Genomic DNA, 23,657 nt, shown 5'->3' on the forward strand with positions numbered 1-23,657 from the left:
TTGTATAGCTAGAAATGTGCTTTATATGTTGTGTTGTGGTATATGATTGAAGATAAATTTAAGTAACTTTTGTACATCTTGGAGCACAGTGATTAAGAGCTTGGCTGCTAACTAACAAGGTCAGCAGTTCGAATCCACCAGCTGCTCCATGGAAACCCTATAGGGCAGTTACACTCTGTCCTATAGGGTTTCTATAAGTCAGAATCGACTCAATGGCAACAAGTTTGGTTTTTGTTGTAACTCTTGGAAATTGTGTTTATATTATTCTTTCATTTAACATATATTTCTAGAGCATCTATGAGCTAGAACTGCTCTAGGTGCTGAGATGTAGCCAAGAACAACAACACAAAAACCCCACCCTTGTGAAAGTTGTGCTACCAACTCATAGTAACCCTGTAGGACAGTGTAGGGCTGCTCCATAGGGTTTCCAAGGATGTAGTCTTCAAGGAAGCAGATTGCCACATCTTTCTCATGCAGAGCGGCTAGTGGGTTTGAATTGCTGACCTTTCAGTTAAACTAAGCATTTAACCACTGTGCCATCAGGGGTCCTTAAGGAAAATACACAAACCGAATCCAAACCCATTGCCATCCAGTCGATTCCAACTCATAGTGACCCTATATGACAGAGTAGAACTGCCCTGTAGGGTTTCCAAGGCTGTAAATCTTTACAGAAGCAGACTCCCACATCTTTCTCCCATGAAGTAGCTGGTGGGTTTGAACAGCTGACCTTTTGTTTAGCAGCCAATTGCTTTAACAACTGTGTCACCAGGCCTCCTTAAGGAAAATATAGAGTACATTAAATGGTGATAAGTGCTATGTGGAAACAGCAAAACAAGACAAAAAAACCGAAGGGGAATAGGGAAGATTGGGCAGTATGCAATTTTAAATTGGGTAGCCTGGAAAGGCTTCATCGATAAGGGTACAGTTGGGAAAGACCTAAAGGAATGAGGGAAGAAACCATAATGATAGAATCTTGCAGGTTTAGGAGCAAAAAGTACAAATACCATAAGGTGGGAGCTCCTGGCATACTTGAGGAACAGCAAAGAGACTGGGTTGGCTGGAGCAATGAGTGAAGGAGGAAAGCACAGGAGAGAAGTCATAGAAATAAGATGAGGGGCCAGATTATGAAGGTTCATGGACCGTGCCTTATTCCAAACTACTATACATAAACCCATTGCTGTCAAGTCGATTTGGACTCATAGTTGTGCCACACAAACTCTGTTTTGGACTAGAATGTGCTTCCAGGAAGGATACAACGTCCTCTGAGCCACTGGAGGATTCTAAGTGAGGAGGTGGCCTGCTCCACTTTGGTTTTAACAGGAGCTTGCTGGCTGCCATCTAGACGGCCAAGGGGCATTCTGGGAGCATATTTCAATAAGCCAGGTGAGGCAGGACTGATGCTTAAATAATAAGATAATGATTAGGTTAAGATATACTGATTATTCATTCATCCAACAAGCATTTTTGGAGGAAAATAGAGGCAATTGAATTCTGGATATATTTTGAAGGTATATTTGAATGCCAGTATTACTCGAGAAGCAGTTAATTTAAAATTAAATCGTTTTAATCATAAGTTGTCTGATTTACGAAAATAACATTGAGGACTGTCATTAAGAGTTGTCAGTGTGAATGAACTGTATTTGTTACTGATGCCTTTTATTAGAAAGAAAATGGCTGAAGAATGACGAGGCCAAAATATGGCATGCTGTACAGATTTCTTTCCTGAAAATAAAAAATCCCATAGTGGCCTTTCAGATATGCATAGAGACATTTCTCCACAGACGGTGACACAACAAGCTCCAGGGCTTTTCCCCTAGGAGCCACACAGCATTTTATAGCACACATTCACTCAGTGTGTTTCTTTCTGTAGATCTGTCCTGTTTTGGATCCTTTTAACTTTCCTGGATTTCACAACATACCCTTCAGGGCACTGTCTCTCTCCTGGAAACACACTGACTCTAGTCCACAACAATGTGTTGTGACAACATTTATAGTCCGTTTTTTCACCATGTTAAAAAAAAAAAAAAAAAAACTTGTGAGAAAAGAACCTGATTGGTTTCCTTCTGACCAAAACAACATGGTTGTAAGAACACAGGAATTTTCCAGTGATAATTTGGTTTTTCTTGATGTTCTTAAAAGTTGTCCTGCATACTACTTCCAGATTCTTTAGACTGCATTGAAGAATAACATGTCCATAACTTAATATTGTCACCCTTAAAGATAAAGTGCCCATAGATTCTCAAACCCAACCAAACCAAACCCACTACCATCGAGTCGATTCTGACTCATAGCGACCCTTTAGGGCAGAGTAGAACTGCCCCATAGAGTTCCCAAGGAGTGCCTGGCAGATTTGAACTGCTGACCTCTTGGTTAGCAGCCGTAGCACTTAACCAGTATGCCACCAGGGTTTCCAGTGTGTATGTAATTTGCTGTTTTTAATTACTTAGATGCTATGTAAGTTCCAGGTCCTATTATAAATGGAGCCCTGGCAGTGCAGCGGGTAAGAGTTATGGCTGCTAACCAAAAGGTTGGCAGTTCGAATCCACCAGCAGCTCCATGGAAACCCAGTGGGGCAGTTCTACTCTGTCCTGTAGGGTCACTATGAGTCAGAATCGACTTGATAGCAATGGATTTGTTTTGTTTTTGTTTTAATTATTATAATGAGTATACTCTAGAAGCAATTGAGATTGGTCAAGGACGATACTAAGATTCATCCCAGATAAAGATATACAACTCAAGTTGAAGTCTGACATCACCAGATAATTAGCTATAATCTTTGCAGCACCTGTGTTTCTAGAAAAACTACTTTTTGCTTGCCTTTCAAGTACATACAAATAGGGAAAATATAGCATCTTGTGTTAATAGATTTAGACTTGATCCCAGGGTGCAGGCTTGGAAACCACTAGCAATAGCAACAGTCATCTTCTTCACTACCCTGGATGGCTATTCGTTCCCAGGGCAGATATGAAACAGCCCTACCAGGGCAGAGACAGAAACCCGCAGCCCCAGAAATCTTGTTGTCGTTAGGTGCCTTCAAGTCGATTTCAACTCATAGTGACCCCATGTGACAGAGTAGAACTGCCCCATAGGATTTTCGTGGCTGCAATCTTTATGGAAGCAGATCACCAAGTCTTTCTCCTTTAGAATGGCTGGGTAAATTCAAACTGCCAACCTTTTGGTTAGCAGCTGAGTGCTTAACTGTTGCACCACCAGAGCAAAATCCCTCAGAAAGGAGCCTGCAAGACAGGTGCCTAGGAAAAACATTAGCGCAAAAGGAGATGCGAAGCAAATCACGTGTGTCTGTGGCCCTCCCTAAGCTCCTATGGTGGATGAAGACTGCGGTGCTGGCCCCATGTCAGGACACATAGGATACATATAGCCTCGTGTCGAGAAAGGGTACTTTTGTCATTCTCAGTTTCTGACAAGATTTCAAGCAGAGTTCCTAAGACTGCTGCCTAAGGTCCCACCACGGAATTTTGCAGTGAACACGAACCCCTATCTCAAATAAAATGTTCATGGACGTTATAGATTTGATCTTCCCAGTTTGTAGGCAGTTTCAAATGCAGACATCTTCTCTATTCTATAACTGAAACTTTGGTAGAGCCTAATATTGCTGCTAAACAACAAAATTCAGTCATACATAGGATCATTTTTTTTCCCCTCTCAAACTCCCTTCAGTTTAACGGGTTTAATAACTTAGGCCGTCCACACTTCAACCTAGTGAAGCTATCCAAGGAAACTTGGCACAAAAGTTAACTGAATTGTCCAAGATCACAAGCTAATTAGAGGGGAGGTATCGATTTGTACCCACACCTTGTGCTGACTTACCTAATTAATATTTTTTCACTACATACAGAGAACTCGGTACTAAGCTCTATAAAATATCTACTAGGGAGCAATATCATTTCAGTCTTCAAAGGTTTGTAAACAAAGGTTTATAATTTATTATTGTTAGGAATTTTCAATCTAATACATGAGTAAAATGACTGGTAAACCTCTCACTTATTTTTAAAAAAGCTGGAAATTTGAGATAAACCAATGTATTTATCACTAACAAAAACAAAAAACCAATAACCTTAAATAAGGGTTGTGGTAAAAGAATAGCATATATGTATATTTCATGTGCAAGGAAATCTTTCTCAAATTTTTTTTACTCTATTTAGACCATTGATAAGAATCTACATTCCTATTAAGACTAAGTGTGCATTTAATTTCCATTTTTTGTATAAGCAAGGTCTTACTTGCACTTTAAAAACATGAAATCATCATTTCAAAGTTATTTTCATCCAAGGAACTTTGACATTGTCTCAAGCAATGCTAAAAACAACTAATGAGAAAAAAAAAAAATCTATAAATAGTTTTTGTGTCATGGCATACAAGAAAAATCAGTTTGATTAAATTAAAAATAGCTGCACTAATCTGTATTTTACTGAGACATTATGATTAATAAATAATTTGAGTTTATAAGTCCTAAAAATCTTTTGTTTGTTTTTAATTCACAAAGCCCTCTTTAGCTTTCTCAGCATTTATCAACGATTAAGTAATTATCGGGAGCTCAAAAAAAAAAAAAATTTTTTTTTTTTTCTGGTGGCACAATGGTTCCGTGCTTGGCTGCTAACGGACAGATCAGCGGTTTGAACCCACCAGTGGCTCTCTAAGAGAAAAGACCTGGCGATCTGCTCCTGTAAAGATCTCAGCCTAGGAAACCCTATGGGGCAGTTCTACTCTGTCCTGTAGGGTCGCTATGAGTCAGAGTTGACTCGATAGCACACAACAATAACAAGAAGTTATCAGGAGTCCCTGGTGGTGCAAAGGGTAAGCGCTCAACTACTAGCCTAAAGATTGGCAGTTCGAGCTCACCAGACATGCCTCTAGAGGTACCTGGAGATCTGCTTTGAAAGGTCAGAGCCTTGAAAACCCTGTGGAGTCGTTCTACTCTGCACACATGGGGTCAGGATGAGTCAAAATCTGCTCAACAACAGCTAACAACAACAACAACAACAAGGAGTTGTCAGTGAGCATTGATCACCCAGGGAAGTTCAGTACTGGAACTGAGATTTAGTTTCCATTTTTTATCAAAATTCCTAATTTCCCAACAGCCTTTTTTTTTAAGGTTTTCATATAAGAACATCAATTGTTTAGCTGATTATTCATGGTTCAGAAGTGAGGGCCCCTGCCTCTTGTGGGATCAGACTGGGCTTGGACTTTCTTTACCCCAGCCCGGAGATAATGAAGTACAATTGCGCATGAGGCTACCTAGAGAACATTTTTTGGCAACATCTGTCATCCTCTCTATCCGCTGTGCAAGAAAAGCAAGGTTCCCACCAGTGCCCCAAAATCTCAACATCAGGAAAATAAGACAGCGTCATTAAGTAATGTGACCAAATGAGTAAACTGGTGACAATTTTCCCCAGTAATTTTTTATTTGGAAAAAAAAAATGTTTAGGTATTACAAGTAGGCTAAGTAGCCTCCCAAAGAGTTTAGATCAAAAAAGTATGTACATCCTGCTTGATGGTTGATATTGTCAAGCCTGAGGCTGTTTTGAAAACATAAACAAGCTGGTGAAATTAACTTAAGTTTCGTTACCTTAAGATAGCCAGTGTTGCAAACCCAGGCTGTGTAAATTCTGTTAGGAATTTCTGGACAGACTTGTTAAGAAAAAATGAAGATGGCATTTTTCATCTTGAGCCTAAGCAAATCTGTTTTTTCATATGATATTTGAATCTTACAGTATTATACTCTTTTAAAAATTCACAGAAATACAATTTAATCCACTGACATTTTCTACACTGTTTTTGTTTATAGCCTCTGCAGGGCCAAAGGAGTGAAACTGAACTAGATTCTTAGTAGTTAACTTAGGAGCACTTTATTTTATTTTACTGTGTTTTAGGTGCAAATTTACACCAAAAATTAGGTTCCCATTTGACAATTTTAGTACAAAATGTTCCATGACATTGGTCACTATTTTCGAAATGTGTCAGCATTCTCATTAATTCTATTCTGTTTGTTCTATTTCTGCTTATCTAGCTTCCCTGCCCTTCTTTGCCTTCTCATCCTTGCTTTTGGGTCAGTGTTGACTGTTTGTTCTCTTAGAGTTGACTGTTTAAGGGAGCACATTCCTCGAGGATATTGATTATTTTATAAGCCAGCCTGTTATATGGCAGAAAGGGGACTTCTGGAAGTGGCTTCATTTCCAGTTAAGACTGTCGTAAGGCAATAGTCCTGAGGGTTCCTCTAGTCTCTATCAGTACACTAAATCTGTTCTTTTTCTTTCTCTTTTTTTTTTTTAGGAATTTGAGTTTCGTTCTACATTTTTTTCTCATTCTATCCAGGACATTCTGTTGTGTCCCTGGTCAGAACAGTCCATTATGGTAGCCCAGCACCATCTAGTTCTTCTGCCCTCAGGCCAGAAGAGTCATGTGGGCTATTAGTCCTGTGGACTAGTTTCTTCTTTGAGTCTTCGATTTCCTTCATTCTCTTTTGCTCCATATGGGAAGAGACCAATAGTTGTATCTTAGGTGGCCACTCGCAAGCTTTTAAGGCCCCAGACAGACACTACTCACCAAACCAGGGTGTAGAACATTATCTTTATGAACTATATCATGCCGGTTGACTGAGTTGTCCCATGACACGATGGTTAGCTTGGGAGTATTTTAGAGAAATTTTATTTGAAGGGAAGCAGCTTTGAGTAACTATGATTTTGTCCCAGTTTTAGTCCAAGTGTATTCACTTGTATAGAATGTATCATTAGATTGAATTTGGTAGAAAATCTATTAAAGTTGGTTTAAAAAAAAGTGAAAACTAGAACATAGATTATAATTTAGATTGATTTCTATAATTAATAAGTTGTATTCACTCTTGACTATTATAAAGCAGGTTTATTAGCTATTTTTAGCTATCAACCCTAGCACCCAGCTAAAAAGAATTTTGAATTCTTTTAGTAAATAACTATGTTCTGAAAATTAGTCATGGACACTGGCATGCAATACATACTATTGGGAAAAAAAGAAATATAGAAAAGTTTATATGTTAAATCAATGGATTAGCACCAGTTGACTGCAGAAAACTTGAATTCAGCTGCTTCATGTTGAATATTTTTTTATGTTGAATATTCTCATTGGAGGGTTCTCTTACTCTTTCTCTTCTCTTTAATCACCCTATGTATGCTTCATTTTTGAGGAAAATATTCGTACTGTTTCTGTCTCAAAAAACGTGAAGAATGAGAAACTGAGCCTCGTGTTGCATCCATCAGGTTATCAGAGTGTATTTAGACATTAAAAAAAAGAGATAAAAAAATGAATGCCTCTCAAGGATTAAAAAGAAAACTGTGCTTAAACATTTCAACACTTCAGATAAAAAGAAGCTTAGTGAATATGTCCTACTTTTATGAAATGTATATACAGATTAACTTTGATCTCATCCAAATCACTAACGTCTCAAGCAGAGAAAATGGTTTTAGTAAAAACCACAATATTGTTGTTTCTTCATCACTGTTCTGCTTTGAGATTTTTTTTTTCTTAATATTCTCTTAGAAGGGTACCCAGCCTCTTACACAACTAATTTTCAGAAGGTCAGTGAAAAATACTTTTACTAGTAAGTATTTTAAAACTTTAAGCTTGAATTGAGTGTACGTAAGAATTTGACAAATAAAATTTTAAAATAGCCTACTGGCACATGGAAACCCTGGTGGTGTAGTGGTTAAGTGCTACACCTGCTAACCAAAAGGTCAGAGGTTTGAATCCTCCAGGCACTCGTTGGAAACTCTATGGGGCAATTCTGCTCTGTCCTGTAGGGTGACTATGAGTCAGAATCGACTCGACTGCAACAGGTGTGTGTGTGTGTGTGTGTGTGTGTGTACTGGCACGTGGCTGACTGTGGTGGTTTTTCAACCAATTTTGCATGTGGTCCACAATAAGAAATGCAATTTACATTGCTAACCAGTACGTTCACACACACACACACACAAATGAAACCAAAGTTTCATGGAACATTTATACTTATTATAACGTGATATTTTCTATTGTATTCTGTTTTATTTTTAAAAAATTGCTGGTTGAGACCCACAAAATTAATTTCACAATTCACTAATGGGTTGCAGATCTCTGATTTAAAAACACCACCCTAAACAATAATATATGTTGGGATTATTAAGTGGTACTGTTAATATAAAATAATATTTACACTAAGTACAAAATATTCTACAAGGCATATTGTACCAATTCAATCCAAGACAGTCATTGTCTCTCGACCCTAAAGAGAACACAATTACAAATTAATAACAAATGCCTCTTTCTTTTTTTTGAAGTTTACAACATTTTAGAAGACTTACACTTAAATGTCTAGGGAATTAGTTCTAAGAAAACAGATCCATGTTGTCATCTTACTCCGAGAATCTAAGGATTCCATGGATGTGCTAGCCTTTGACACAATGGTAGGTCTAAGAATTTTCCATTTCCAGAACTCTGTTGTTGGCAATGAGAAATGTAGTAAGCTAACTGGGTCAGCGCGAGTCATGTTCATACCCTCAAGGATAAATTACATAGCTTTCTGGAGTCCCTGGGTGGCACAAATGGGTAAGCACTAGGCTAGAACCAAATGGTTGGCAGTTCGAAACCCACCCAGAGATATCATGGAAAAAGAGCCTGGTGATCTGCTTTTGAAAGATCACAGCCATTAGGGAGCACAGTGCTACTCTGCAGCACATGGTGTTGCCACAAGTCCAGCTCAAAGGCAACTGGGTTTTTTTTTTTTTTCTATTCCTTCTTTATTTAAAAAAAAAATTTTTACCCTTAAGTCGATTCTGGTTCATAGTGACCCCATAGGACAGAGCAGAACTGCCTTAGAGGGTTTCCAAGGAGCAGGTGGTGAATTCAAGCTGCCAGTCTTTTGGTTAGCAACCCAGCTCTCAACCACTGTACCACCAGGTCTCCTCCTTTATAGAATGAGAAAATTGCTCCGCTAAATCTCTGCAATTTAGCACCAATGATTTTAAATGTCTTACTTCAAGGCTGCAAGACAGCAACACACAATTAGGTGTTTATGCCTTTAGATACTGACAATAATAACAGAAATAGAGGCAACCAGGACTTGTCTAAGGTAAGGTTAAAGGCTGGGACGTCCCCAATCCCTGCTCTCCTCTCAGCAGGATGACAAACAGTGGGAACAACTTTTTATTTTATTTTTCTTAAAGAAAATGCATTTATTTGGAATACTTTGAGGAAAAAAAAATTATCAAAGTTTGGTAATCTAACTTACGTTTTATAATCTAGGAACAAAATCATAGCTATTGCTCAGGTATTTCTAGCCCACAGCCACCCAGTGCCTTGATAACAGCTTCGGTCAATCAGAAATAAGCTGCTTTTCTCTCTGTTACGTCCCCTGCTGTGGATAGACAAGAGCTTATTCTAGAAATAGCTGCAGCCCCAGATTATCCCAGAGTTATGCTTCACCTTGCTTTTAGCTCCACGACAAAAGGGAGAAGGTGAATGCGTTCTGCACTTTTAAACTGAAACTCTTTCTGTATGAATTGCTATGAAATGATAAAAAATATTATGTATTTTGTACACAATATTGTGTACAGCTAGCCCAATGCCTTCATAATACCTAAAACCAAAACCAAACCCACTGCTGTTGAGTCAATTCTGACTCATAGTGACCCTATAGGACAGGGTAGAACTGCCCCATACTGTTTCCAAGGCTGTAATCTTTATGGCAACTGACAGGCACATTCTTCTCCCCCTGGGCAGCTGTGGGTTCAAAGCACCAGCGTTTCAGTTAGCAGCTGAGAGCTTAACCACTGCGCCACCAAGGCTCCCTCATAATACCTGCTGTTAGGTGCTGTCGAGTTGGTTCCAACTCATGGCAACCCTATGCACAACAGAACGAAACACTGCCCGGTCCTGCACCATCCCTACAATTGTTATGTTTGAGCTCATTGTTGTAGCTATTGTGTCAATCCACCTAGTTGAGGGTCTTCCTTTTTTCGGCTGACCCTGTACTTTGCCAAGCATGTTGTCCTTCTCCAGGGACTGATCTCTTCTGACAACATGTCCAAAGTATGTAAGATGCAGTCACACCATCCTTCCTTCTAAGGAGCATTCTGGCTGTACCTCTTCCAAGACAGATTTGTTAGTTCTTTTGGCAGTCCACGGTATATTCAATATTCTTCGCCAACACCACAATTCAAAGGCATCAATTCTTCTTCAGTCTTCCTTATTCACTGTCTAGCCTTCACATGCATATGAGGTGATTGAAGATACCACGGCTTGGGTCAGGTGCACCTTAGTCTTCAGGGTGACATCTTTGCTCTTCAACACTTTGAAGAGGTCCTTTGCAGCAGATTTGCCCAATGCAATGCGTCTTTTGATTTCTTGACTGCTGCTTCCATGGCTGTTGATTGTGGATCCAAGTAAAATGAAATCCTTGACAACTTCAATCTTTTCTCCGTTTATCGTGATGTTGCTCATTGGTCCAGTTGTGAGGATTTTTGTTTTCTTTATGTTGAGGTGTAATCCATACTGAAGGCTGTGGTCTTCGATCTTCATTAGTAAGTGCTTCAAGTCCTCTTCACTTCCAGGAAGCAAGGTTGTGTCATCTGCATAATGCAGGTTGTTAATTAGTTTTCTGCCAATCCTGATGCCCCGTTCATCTTCGTGTAGTCCAGCTTCTCATATTATTTGCTCAGCATACAGATTAAATAGTTATGGTGAAAGGATACAACCCTGATACACACTTTTCCTGACTTTAAACCACTCATATCCCCTTGTTCTGTCCAAACAACTGCCTCTTGATCTATGTAAAGGTTCCTTATGAGCACAATTAAGTGTTCTGGAATTCCCATTCTTTGCAATGTTATCCATAATTTGTTATGATCCACACAGTTGAATTCTTTCGCATAGTCAGTAAAACACAGGTAAACTTCTTTCTGGTATTCTCTGCTTTCAGCCAGGATCCGTCCGATATCAGCAATGATATCCCTGGTTCTACGTCCTCTTCTGAAACCAGCCTGAATTTCTGGCAGTTCCCTGTCGATATACTGCTGCAGCCATTTTTGAATGATCTTCAGCAAAATTTTCCTTGCATGTGAGATTAATGATATTGTTCTATAATTTCCACATTCGACTGGATCACCTTTCTTGGGAATAGGCATAAATATGGATCTCTTCCAGGCAGTTGGCCAGGAAGCTGTCTTCCATATTTCTTGGCATAGACAAGTGAGCACCTCCGGCGCTGCATCCGTTTGTTGAAACATCTCAATTGATATTCCGTCAATTCCTGGAGCCTTGTTTTTCACCAATGCCTTCAGAGCAGCTTGGACTTCTTCCATCAGTACCATCAGTTCCTGGTCATATGCCACCTCTTGAAATGGTGGAACATCGACTAATTCTTTTTGGTATAATGACTCTGTGTATTCCTTCCATCTTCTTTTGATGCTTCCTGCATCGTTTAATATTTTCTCTGTAGGATCCTTCAATATTGCAACTCAGGGCTTGAATTTTTTTCTTCAGTTCTTTCAGCTTGAGAAACACCAAGTGTGTTCCTCCCTTTTGGTTTTCTACCTCCAGGTCTTTGCACATTTCATTATAATACTTCACTTTGTCTTCTCGAGCCACCCTTTGAAATCTCCTGTTCAGCTCTTTCACTTTATCGTTTCTTCCCTTTGCTTTAGCTGCTTGAGATTCGTGAGCAAGTTTCAGAGTCTCCTCTGACATCCATCTTGGTCTTTTCTTTCTTTCCTGTCTTGTCAATGACCTCTCAGTTTCTTAATGTATGATGTCCTTGATGTCATTCCACAACTTGTCTGGTCTTTGGTCACTAGTGTTCAATGAGTCAAATCTATTCTTCAGAATGGTCTCTAAATTCAGATGGGATATACTCAAGGTCATATTTTGGCTCTCGTGGACTTGCTCTGATTTTCTTCAGTTTCAGCTTGAACTTGCATATGAGCAATTGATGGTCCATTCCACAGTTGGCCTTTGGCCTTGTTCTGACTGATGATATCGAGCTTTTCCATTGTCTCTTTCCGCAGACATAGTCGATTTGATTCCTATGTATTCCGTCTATGAGATCCACGTGTATAGTCGCCATTTATGTTATGTAAGAAAGTATTTGCAATGAAGAAGTCATTGATCTTTCAAAATTCTATCATTTGATCTCCAGCATTGTTTCTATCACCAAGGCCATATTTTCCAACTATTGATCCTTCTTGTTTCCAACTTTCGAATCCCAGTCACCAGTAATTATCAATGCATCCTGATTGCATGTTCTATCAATTTCAGACTGCAGCAGCTGATAAAAATCTTCTATTTCTTCATCTTTGGCCTTAGTGGTTGGTGTGTAAATTTTAATAACAGTTGTATGAACTAGTCTTCCTTTTAGGCATATGGATATTATCCTATCACTGACAGAGTTGTACTTCATGATAGATCTTGACATGTTCTTTTGACAATGAATGCAACACCATTCCTCTTCAAGTTGTCAATCCCAGCATAGTAGGCTATATGATTGTCTGATTCAAAATGGCCAATACCAGTCCATTTCAGCTCACTAATGCCTAGGATATTGATGTTTATGCATTCTGTTTCATTTTTTACTATTTCCAATTTTCCTAGATTCATACTTCATACATTCCAGGCTCCAATTATTAATGGATGTTTGCAGCCACTTCTCATTTTGAGTCATGCCACATCAGCAAATGAAGGTCCTGAAAGCTTTACTCCATCCACATCATTAAGGTCAACTCTACTTTGAGGAGGCAGCTCTTCCCCAGTCGTCTTTTGAGTGCCTTCCAACCTGGGGGGCTCATCTTCCAGCACTATATCAGACAGTGTTCCACTGCTCTTCATAAGGTTTTCACTGGCTAATGCTTTTCAGAAGTAGACTGTCGGGTCCTTCTTCCTAGTCTGTCTTAGTCTGGAAGCTCAGGTGAAACCTGTCCTCCATGGGTGACTCTGCTGGTGCCTGAATACCGGTGGCATAGCTTCCAGCATCACAGCCTACCGTTTATTATCATAATACCTACCATTTATTAAATGCTTTTTTATAGGTGTGTGTGTGAGAGAAAGAATCATCTTAAGTGATTTATTCATTGCAGTCACCTAGTTACCTCAACATCAAGCCCACCTGGACCACTCACTGATCTCATTCAGGGGCATTGCCTTGGTTCTCAGCACCACCACCTAGAAAGCCTACCTCTAGATTCACCTATCAGAGTTCTATCCAGGTCCGATGCATCTCTTCCATGCAGCTTATTTCATCCCCTCCAAGCACACAGCCTCCCCTTTGTCCAGTGACCCCAGCATTCTGTTTGGATCTCTCCTATAATTTTTCCTACCTTACTTGGTTTTATAGTTACGTGTGTAACAATTTGACCTCACTTGTGAATTAATTGGAGGCAGAAAAGACCTAATAGTCATCTCTGTATTCTTTAAATCATCTATCACAGCATCTTAAACATAGTAGGTACACTGGGTATCTATGGAATTATACTTTAAAATAAACAGTAGATGAACACAAAGAAGGAGAGAAGTAGACAAGAAAGGTGGGTCAAAGCAATGGTGAAGAGTCTTTGCAGCCCACTCAGATTTTAAAGGAAGCTTCTTGCTCCTCCTCCCTGCCTTTTAGGTTAATGATGATATTTTAGTAATTAGTTTACTTGGCAAACTTCCGCATATTACTGAATCTACAGGGCCATGGAAGTCAAATGCAAATTTGTATTTCTGCCTCAGGTCCTTTTTTGGATTATTACATCTGCCAGGATATAGGTGTCTTCATGCAGATGTTAGCGGAGCTCATACTAACTATGAATGTCAGCTGCTGTGAGTTTCCCTGAACTTGTTAAGAATAAAAATAATACATGAATATGGTTCTAAAAAATCAAATAGTTTAGAAGAATCATAGTGAAGATCAACAGCTTCTGCTCTGTTCTTCTTCGCATCCGTCTGGTTCCATGAAGGAAACACCATTAACCAATTTTGTGTTTATTCTCCTGGTGGTTATCTCTTTATCTCTAAATAATTTGCTTAGATGTCTAGTTCTTGAATTTTCAACCTTAAAAACCATCGACTAGCTTCCTGCTATAATATCTACCTATATATACAAAGAAAACCTATACATTTTCTTTGGAATGAAAATTTTGGTTTCTATCTCTCTAGCCAGTATTATAGCCCCTCTCTGACCTCTGCTTTATTTAAATAGGAAGAGGAAGGAAAAGACAAAACTATTTTAAGACTTATTATGCAGAAAACTGAATAATTTAAATGTATCATTATATAAATTTTAGACAAACTGTAATCTACTTTTGGAAAAACCTATTTAGGTCAATTTGATATCGTTTAACTACAGTTTCTAGAAATGCACTAAAAAGCTGAAAAAGGTAAACTATCTGTGGTTTTCTTAAAGCCATAATTTTTAAGGTAGTTAGGAAGTTTGATGTGGTAATTTAACAGCTCTTATTTCCTTACAACATTCAACTCCTTAGGCATAGCAAAGCAATGAAGGAAATATGAGGATTGTAAAATGTTGCTCGGAAAAGAAAAAATACCAACCGAAAATGTATTAACGCAGTTAATTATAAATTCACCAGAAAGAGTCTTAGTCCCACAGGTGCACTGACCTTTCTTTGTTCCCCACAGAATGGATGACATATTGATTGGGGCACCTCTCTTCATGGAACGCGAATTTGAGAGTAATCCTAAAGAAGTTGGGCGAGTTTACCTGTATTTGCAATCAAGCGCTCTCATCTTCAGAGACGCGCAGGTCCTGACAGGCACTGAGGTTTTTGGGAGATTCGGCAGTGCTGTGGCACATTTAGGAGACCTGAACCAAGATGGATACAATGGTAACTTAAACACACACGTGGAAGTTGTGTATGTGTTATAATTGCATGTTACTGTTGTGTGAGGGAAAAGATGGACACTTCAAGCATTCACGGTGGTGTGTGTGGTACAGTTATTATTGGTGGTTTCGGAGTGATCAATTTTTAATAAGCTATCAGGAATCTCAAGGCAATTTAAAGTTTATATGTTTGGATAAGTATAAGTGTTACATGAAATTTTCTCATGTTCAATTTAGGATGTCATGATCAGGAGCCCTGGTGGTGTGGTGGTTAAGAGCTCGGCTGCTAACCAAAAGGTCAGCAGTTCAAATCCACTAGAGAATGGTTACTCCTTCGAAACCCTATAGGGCAGTTCAGCTCTGTCCTGTAGAGTCACTGTGAGTTGGAACTGAAGCAACAAACCGAACAACAACAACAACAATATAACAGATCTTGACTAAAGGCAGCAAATTATTTTTAAAATTGGTGTGTGGATTTAGTGACTTGAAAAGAACTACAGAATCTGCTATAAGTATAGAAAGAAGACAAATTAATACATGGTTGATATGTTGGTAAGGATATCACCTTCTGATTAATCTATGTGGGTTACGTATGAGTTATGCTGAGTTTTAATTGGTTTGTAAATTTTCACTTGAAAGCAGTTTCAATGTTTGCAGTAAATTAGTGCTAAATTGTTGGTTTAGGGTTATAGTTCTTTAACTTAGGAATTTATGCATGCCTCCTGAGTACCCTTTCCTTAGAAGAAGATGCAAACTCACACAAAACGTTACATCCATCCTAGGGCCTTTAAGTTAAGAACCTAGTTATGGTGGGTTTCTTGATTGAGTGAGGAAGTACAGGAATTTACCCTAATCAAATGGCCTCAGGTGTATTCAGATCAAATCAGTATTCACGAGCACCTTTATGGGATCTTTGCAAAAGCAGATTCCAGCAATGTATAAATAGCAATTTTTAAAGTACCATGAAACATAAAAACAAATTAAAAGCTCATGGTTCCAGGGAAATTTAAAAAAAGACAAGCTCACCTTTAACTCGTTTGCTATTTTCAAAAACTACTGTATTTCACTTCTTATTTATAATGCCAAAGAGCACCCTAGGGAATTAAATGATGTTATCTATGGCATTGTCTTTTTTTTAAATCACATTTTCTTCTATTTGTCTTCTCTCTCAAATGCTTGATGATATTTTTAAGAGCTAAGAGAACAACTTTAAAGGGGTTCTTATTCTCTCTGAGTCTTGGTTTCCTTAAGTGTAACATGGATAAAATAATGGCAAACTCACCAGGATCAAACATGAGAACAGACATAAAGTAACTGACTTAGAACAAGTGAAGAAAAGGCTCCTTTTCTCTATGTTGTGACGACATAGCTATTTTCTACAGCAATCTGGGCTTTCAGACCGTTTAACTTTACCTGTTAAAGGAAAATGGACTTATAATACTCATAACAGAATATTTAATCATAACTTTTCAGTCTTATCCAAGCCTACCTAAGAGCAAAGAGTAGTGAATGAATAACAAATGAGGACACATACTATGATCCACTGTGATTGCCATGTTATTGAAACTCTATTTCAAAGGAAACTAAGTGTTTATTGTTCAGAACAATTCTAAACCAAAAATGTATGAAAGGTAACTTTCACTCATTGATATATTTAAGTGGGAATCAGGAGATATGACTCTCTCTAGGTTCTCCAGTGTCTTCAACTATATACTGGGTCTTTCCTTCCTCATGAGACTATGTAACCATTACACAATATAATCTTGGGGAAAGAGATGTGTTTGAAATCAAAAAACAAGCAAACAAAACAACGACCCTGTAAGTACCCTGCTAAGGCACCTCACCTGGTTTAACAAATGCTGTGATTTGTCTCAGATTCCCCCATCTCTCACAAAGACTCCCTGTGGACAAGCCATATGGCTATTCCTCAAACTGTCCAAGCTCCTTCCACCTTTGGGCCTCTGGCCCGTGGTTCCCTCTGATGGTGCTCTTATGTCACATTTTCACATGGTCAAAAAAAACCAAACCCGTTGCCGTCGAGTCAATTCCCACTCATTCACATGGTCAGCTCGTTCTTATCCCTTCAGTTTTTACTTTAAATGTCAGCCTCAGAGACACCTTGTATGACCACCTAATCTAAAATAACAATCCAACCAATCTCCATCATATCACCCTTTTTTTAATTCTCTGCTTTGTATTTATTCCTTTTTTTGGTATTTTCTGGATTATTTCCTTATTCAAATTATCTGTTACCTGCCCCAGAATGTAAACTTCTTAAAACCAAGGGCTTTGAGTGCCTTGTTCACTGTATCCAGCACATAGTAGGCACTCAATAAAAATTTGCTGGATGGATAAAAGACAACAAAAATTTAGTAATGCTGCAGTATTACTGAATTCTCACAGAAAATTCAAGAAGCACTTTGGATTTTTTTGATACTGCTCTTTTATTGTACTTAATTCTATTTGTAAAGCATTCTTCCTTCCTTTAAAAAAGTATTTTTATATGTTTCTCTTTATAGACATTGCAATTGGAGCGCCCTTTGCAGGCAAGGACCAACAAGGCAAAGTGCTCATTTACAACGGAAACAAGGACGGGTTAAACATAAAGCCTTCCCAAATTCTGCAAGGAGCTTGGGCCTCACAGGCTGTCCCTTCAGGATTTGGTTTTACTTTAAGAGGAGATTCGGACATAGACAAGAATGATTACCCAGGTAAAGTTTTCTGTTACTCCCACAGGAGAATCCACTTCCATTCTCTGGAAAATGCATCATGCCTGAGCACTTCCCTCATAAAGGCGAATGTCAAGCTGAAACATGGCACAGGTTTTTTTGTGTATGGTTCCAGCATGACTTTCATGAGATTTTGAAGGCAGACAAAACAAACACTCCCTCTGCTGCCAAGAGACAATATTCGGAAGGAAAGATGGTTTAAAAAGCTACATTGAACATAAAACTTGTCCACTTTACAACAGAAGTTTTCATTTGCAGTCTCTCAGTACCTTGGTCTCCGTTGACAAAGGCAGTTGCATCAGATACCTTTTTAGAGCAATTTCGTTTAACCCTGTAATTCTCTTTTGAGCTCATAATTCCTATTAATTAACTTATGGACCTCAGTGTTTCTGTCATAAAGTTCATGTTTTACAGCATAAATATTTTCCAGCCATCTTTTAAGGTTGTTGGAAGATATATTGAATATTTTAAAGACTGACAAAAAAAAAAAAAAAAAAGCTAGTTTATGATAGGAATCATCGACTTGGTTAATTACCTAATTCATATTGAGGGCTCCTGGACACCCATGAAGCACTAATAGATGATTCATGTTTTGTGAAAGCTGTATGAAAATGCTCATTTGCCTTAAAGAATTACTTCAGTAATTAGAGTTTTTAGCAGAGAACATTTGACTTCTTGGTTTTATGGCTCAATTTTCTCTTTAATATTGGTTAGTTTAACATGGTTTCAATAAGTAGAAATCATCATTAATAGTTAACTGACAGTTTCAACTATTTATTAAACCCTCGTCTCTTTCCACCATTTGCTCCTCTAAATTGGGTATTTTTCATGCGTAGAGTTTTTTTTCTGGTTTGGGGCAGCATTCCAGTAAGCTGACTGCCTAAATATACACCACTCATTGCGATGCTTTGGCTTTCTCTTCTCCTCTGGGACTATTATACTACAACATATTCTTATACATTTGCCAGAAACTTCTTATGACGCTAACATAGACGTTGTAGTGTGGTATTATATTGTATACTAATGCTTTCTACCTGTGGCAATTTCAAGAGTATTTATTTACATTTATTTTCTTGTAGTCTCATCAGTGATGGCTAGTTGTTGTTTTTTTTTTTTTTTTTTGGAGGTGGAGGGTTGGAGTTCTCTTACACACTGTGTATCTTAATTTTAAATAATTCAAAAATCTAGGTGCCTTATGTGATTCCTACCCAAAATGTGTTAGGGTGATTAATGAAACTCAACTCCTGAGTTGCGATTTTAGGTAAATAGTTAACTTAGAAAGTTACTTCTGTTCACTATGCTTTCCATAGTCTTCTTTTTCCTACCCTTAAAACCAGGGAACTTGCCAGATAGAATGGCTGTGCCTTCCACCAGGTAAAGGAAGTAAAGTATGTGTTGATCAAATAGCTAGTCCATTGACTTCCTTTGAAAGGAAAACATGTCCCAAATAAGGGCTAGCAAGGAGAGAAATATAAAACAACTTTTCCCTCAAGGAATATTCCCTTTAGGGAGGGGAAAAAAAGGGGGAGGGGAGGAAGGTAGTGAGGGAAAAGAAAAATTATAGTAAGTACAATGTTAGTAATTGGTTATCTCTTAACTATGCTTTTTTCACTGCTTCGTAACAATTGGAAAAAGATCATTTGAGACCATTTACTATTTAATAAGTTTGTCTACTAAGGCTGATCCAATTTATAGTAACTAATGATGTGGGTGCAGTGTATCCCTCTGTCTCCATAGTAAATGTTTTCTACTGCGTGGGACCATTAATGTAGCTAAGTGGAATTCTTATCCCTCAGGATGGTCGTGAGGCTTGCAGACTTCATCTGTGCATTCTAGTTAGTAGACCTGGGTTCTGGTCCTGTTCTGCCTCTCAGATGGAAACATAGGTGCTTTTTGATTCATGATCCTGTAACATCTCCCCCCATCCCCCTCTTCTGGTAAAAAGAATGCCACTCCAAGAAGCCTTTTTGTCTTTACACCATGTCTCAAAGGACCTACAGAAAGGAAAACTGCCTTATAGACAGGTGATTAGTAGATCCTGGGTAACTAGCACAGTGGATTTGAGATCTACAGACTCAATATGGGAATCAGACATGTAGTTTTCCTTATTTTTCTATAAATGCATTCAGTTTAGCCCACAAACCTCCATATCCGCCATGGCAAAAAACCTTTATCTTGCAGTCATTTCTGGATTCAGACTTGGTCTCCGTTTGGTAAATAGCCATTTGAACACTCTCTTCCTCCTCCCTCTGCAGACATTCTCCCCAGGGATGAGGTAGAAAGGAATGTGCCTGTTGTCCAAAATGGAGAAAGGGGCATATGGCCCCAGTGCTGTCATCTATTGTCATTGGTCTTTGGCTGAAGCTCACTCCCTCATGGTCTTTTACATGTTGCTCAAGCTTCTGTGGCTAACTCTATGGTTTGTGCCATGTCCTCTGCTTAAAAGTTCCGTGTCTCCTCCTTGCCCTGTCTTGACCTCTTCTGGTACACTCTCAGCAGGTGCTTCTGAGTCACCACTGGGACTCAAATACTTGCAAGTTGAGGTCTTTGGGCTTCTGAGATTGCCTCTAGGCTAATGCACCCAGACTCTTCCATTGTTGTTGTTGTGTGCCATCAAGAGCCATTGATAGTTTTCTACCCAGACATCTTGTTACTCCAGCAACTAAAAAGGTTGTACTTTTCTGAGGCTTTGCCAGGGAAGTGGAAAAAGCCCTCCTTTTCCCCAAAGTTAACCAAGTGGTCTAGAATCTTGACCAAGTAGGGGACCCGCTCAGAAACAACATCTAAATCTCTCTGAGATAGTTACTCCAACCCTGAAAATATATTTTTTCCCTCTTCACTAGCTGGTGGGAAAACTGTCCTCATATTTCATCAACCCTATGGTTCAGCGGTGGCACAGTGGTTCAAGAGCTTGGCTGCTAACTGAAAAATTGGTGGTTTGAAATCATCAGCAGCTCTGTGAGAGAGAGATGTATCAGCCTGCTTCCATAAAGATTACAGCCTTGGAAACCCTAAGAGACAGTTCTACTCTGTCTTACAGGGTCACTATGAGTCAGAGCTGACTGGACGGCAGTGTGTTTGGTTTTTTGGTATGGTTCATTTTATAAGCTCTAAATTCTAGTCTTCTAGGGATTGTCTTGTGATTTTCCAAGCCAATCCTTCTTATATAAAAAGAAGCACACTTTTCTTTCCATTTGGGATCCTGTGCTTTCATATCAAAAGAACTTTGCCTTTCAGATTATTGTGGCCTTCAGTAGGTTTCAAAATCCATTCCATTGACTTCCTTCTTCTAGGATGTATCTGGAGTCCTGGTGGTGCTGTGCTTACGAGTTCAGCTGCTAACTGAAAGATCAGTAATTCCAATCCACCAGCCGCTCCTTGGAAACCCTATGGGGCCTTTCTACTCTGTATAGCCATACTCTATAAGCAGTGGTTTCAAACTTAGCTGCGTGTTAGAACCACCTGAGGAGCTTTTAAAACACCACATGCCCAACCCACACTCCAATTAAACCGGAATCTCTGGGGGTGGGGCTCAGACGACAGTAATTTTTAAAGTAATCCAGGTGCTCCCAATGTGCAACCAAGCTGGGAACTGGTGCTCTAGAGCAGAGTTTCCACCACCTTAATGTGCATATGAATCAGTGGGGTATCTTGCTTGAATGCAGGTTATGATTCAGTAGTTCAGGTGGGCAGGGTGAGAGTTCCCATCACCAACAAGCTTCCAGGTGAAGCCATTGCTGCTGACCCCAGACCACAACCTGAGTAGTCAGCTCTAGAACATTGGTTCTGAAGCTTAGTTAATGTTCACGCCAGAAACCTGGTGAGTCTCTCAATAAACGTGGAGTGCAGACACCCCCTCAGGTATTTTTCTCTCTCAGATATTCTGATTTACTAACTCTGGAGTGGGGCTCAGAGATTTGTGTTTTTACCTAGTACCCAACTTTGAACAACACAGCTCTAGAGCCTGTGCTTTGCTTCCATGCCTCCAGGAGTCAGCGGTGCATCCCACTGCTCTCCTGCTCCCTCAGGGGTTCTCTGTTGTGTTCCCTGTCAGGGCAGTCATCAGTTGTAGCCAGGCACCATCTAGTTCTTCTGGTCTCAGGTTGATGGAGTCTCACAGTTTATGTGGCTCTTTTGTCTCTTAGGCTCATATTTTCCTTGTGTCTTTGGTGTTCTTCATTCTCCTTTGCTCCAAGTGGGTTGGGACTAATTGATACATCTTAGATGACCACTCACAAACTTTTAAGACCCCAGATGCCACTCACCAAAGTGGGATGCAGAACATTTTCTTAATAAACTGTTATGCCAGTTGATCTAGATGTCCCCTGAAACCACGGTCCCCGAAGGAGTGCCTTATAAAATTCACACCCAGGTATGGCGTGGGCTCTCAGTGGCTCTGTTCTGGGCACTCCATTCTAAATAGATCAGAAACAAAATCCCAAATGTGATCACTCTATCTACCTAGCATCTGAGAATTCATGAGAAAACAATACAAAGGCAAACGTAGATTTGAAATTCGAAGTTGTAACAAGCCAGGCTATTTGGAGTTGTTATGGAATGAAACACACTTGAAAAATTGTGCTTACCAAAGTGATGACTTCTAATGGATTTGGGCTTAGATCGGGCTGCTTTTCCCATTCCTGGGATGAACACTCTTCCCTCATCTTAGGTGCCTAAATGCTAACTGCTATATCTAAAAGGATAAGGGTGTTGGCCTCCCCAGTCTTCTCTGCCAGCTGCATACCCTCTCTGGGCAGCCTATTATGAATCCCTCCTATGATAATGGCAAGGCACACAAGTTGGGCCATTCATCAGATACCAGCAAGCATTTTTTACATGTTCTTAACACAACCCATCTGCCTTATATTGGGAGAAACAATATGGTTGATTTGTGATGTTTGAGATATATTTATTGTGAATTATTGCTGTTTCATCCCCCAAACTGACTAGAAAGAAGTTCGCATAGTGCTGAAATAACAGAAAGCACAGACACATAAAAGGTGGTTTGATTTATATTTGCTCTTTGTCACATGATCTCTTCTGCAAGATACAGATGTTCTATATTTGAGCAGGAGCCAGACACAGTCTTCTTGTCTTGGGCAGGAACAATGCTAGCAAAAACTAGACATACCAAACTAGTTGCCGTCAAGTTGATTCTGACTCATAGCAATGCTATGTGTTGCAGGGTAGAACTGTGCTGCATATGGTTTTCAAGGCTGTGACCTTTCAGAAGTAGATCCCCAGGCCTTTCTTCCAAGGCTCCTCTGGGTGGGTTTAAACCTCCAGCCTTTTGCTTGGTAGTCGAGCAGGTAACCATTTGCACCATCCAGGGACTCCTAAAGTAGGCATAAGGTCAATTATATTGCTAACATTGTTGCAATTATAGCAATTGATGCTATTGATAATTAAGACTCCAAAGCATGCCAGCCACTGCATAGAAGACAGAGTTCATATCATTGGAATAGTATTTTCTAATCTCTGTCACACAGAGATAAATACACTCATGCCTCAAGTTCATATGTGTGTGTGCACGTGTATACACACATATATGATATATATATATATGGATATTGGTGTATTCAGCAGGAAAGTGAATAGAATAAGATTCACGCCCCAATTATTTCTTTTTGGGAAACATCAAACCAATATAAAAATAACCATATTAAATTTGGCAAGAGAAATCAGACTGCCCAGGTCAGATTCTCAGTCACTGTTGATTAGCTATGTGACACTGGCCAATTTATTTGATTTCTTTGAGCTTCCATTTCTTTATCTGAGGTTATGGGGCTAATAATACCTACTTCAGCGGGTGGTGTGTGTCTGCACTTTCTAGGCTGAAAGAGAATGTTTCTGAAATGCTGTAAAATGGCTTAGAGTAGGAAAGGAAATTAATTTGATCCACATGAATACAATCAAAGATCCTTTACTTCACAGACATGTTGGACCACACAAGATTTTGAAAGACTGCATTCTTGGATAATCGTTCTAGCATCTAGCTTACCACTAAGTAGTTGTTAGCCCCTTTATGATAAATATTGTCATAGGTACACATATATAAATAGGAGTCATAAATATTTTCATTTCTCGTGCTA

At 39.2% G+C, this 23,657-nt stretch overlaps 1 protein-coding gene across 2 annotated transcripts in view; it reads left to right on the plus strand.

Moving 5' to 3' along the window:
• The window catches only part of ITGA8 (integrin subunit alpha 8), a 227,043-nt gene that overhangs the window by 70,723 nt on the left and 132,663 nt on the right, over window positions 1-23,657 (plus strand). For both annotated transcript variants that reach the window (XM_049881925.1, XM_049881924.1), the window contains exons 12-13: window positions 14,635-14,840; window positions 17,356-17,547. In XM_049881925.1, coding sequence (XP_049737882.1) covers window positions 14,635-14,840; window positions 17,356-17,547 — 398 coding nt within the window. The remainder of the gene's footprint in view (window positions 1-14,634; window positions 14,841-17,355; window positions 17,548-23,657) is intronic.

Source organism: Elephas maximus, chromosome 4 (genome assembly GCF_024166365.1).
Source record: "Elephas maximus indicus isolate mEleMax1 chromosome 4, mEleMax1 primary haplotype, whole genome shotgun sequence".
NCBI classification, from domain to species: domain Eukaryota; kingdom Metazoa; phylum Chordata; class Mammalia; order Proboscidea; family Elephantidae; genus Elephas; species Elephas maximus.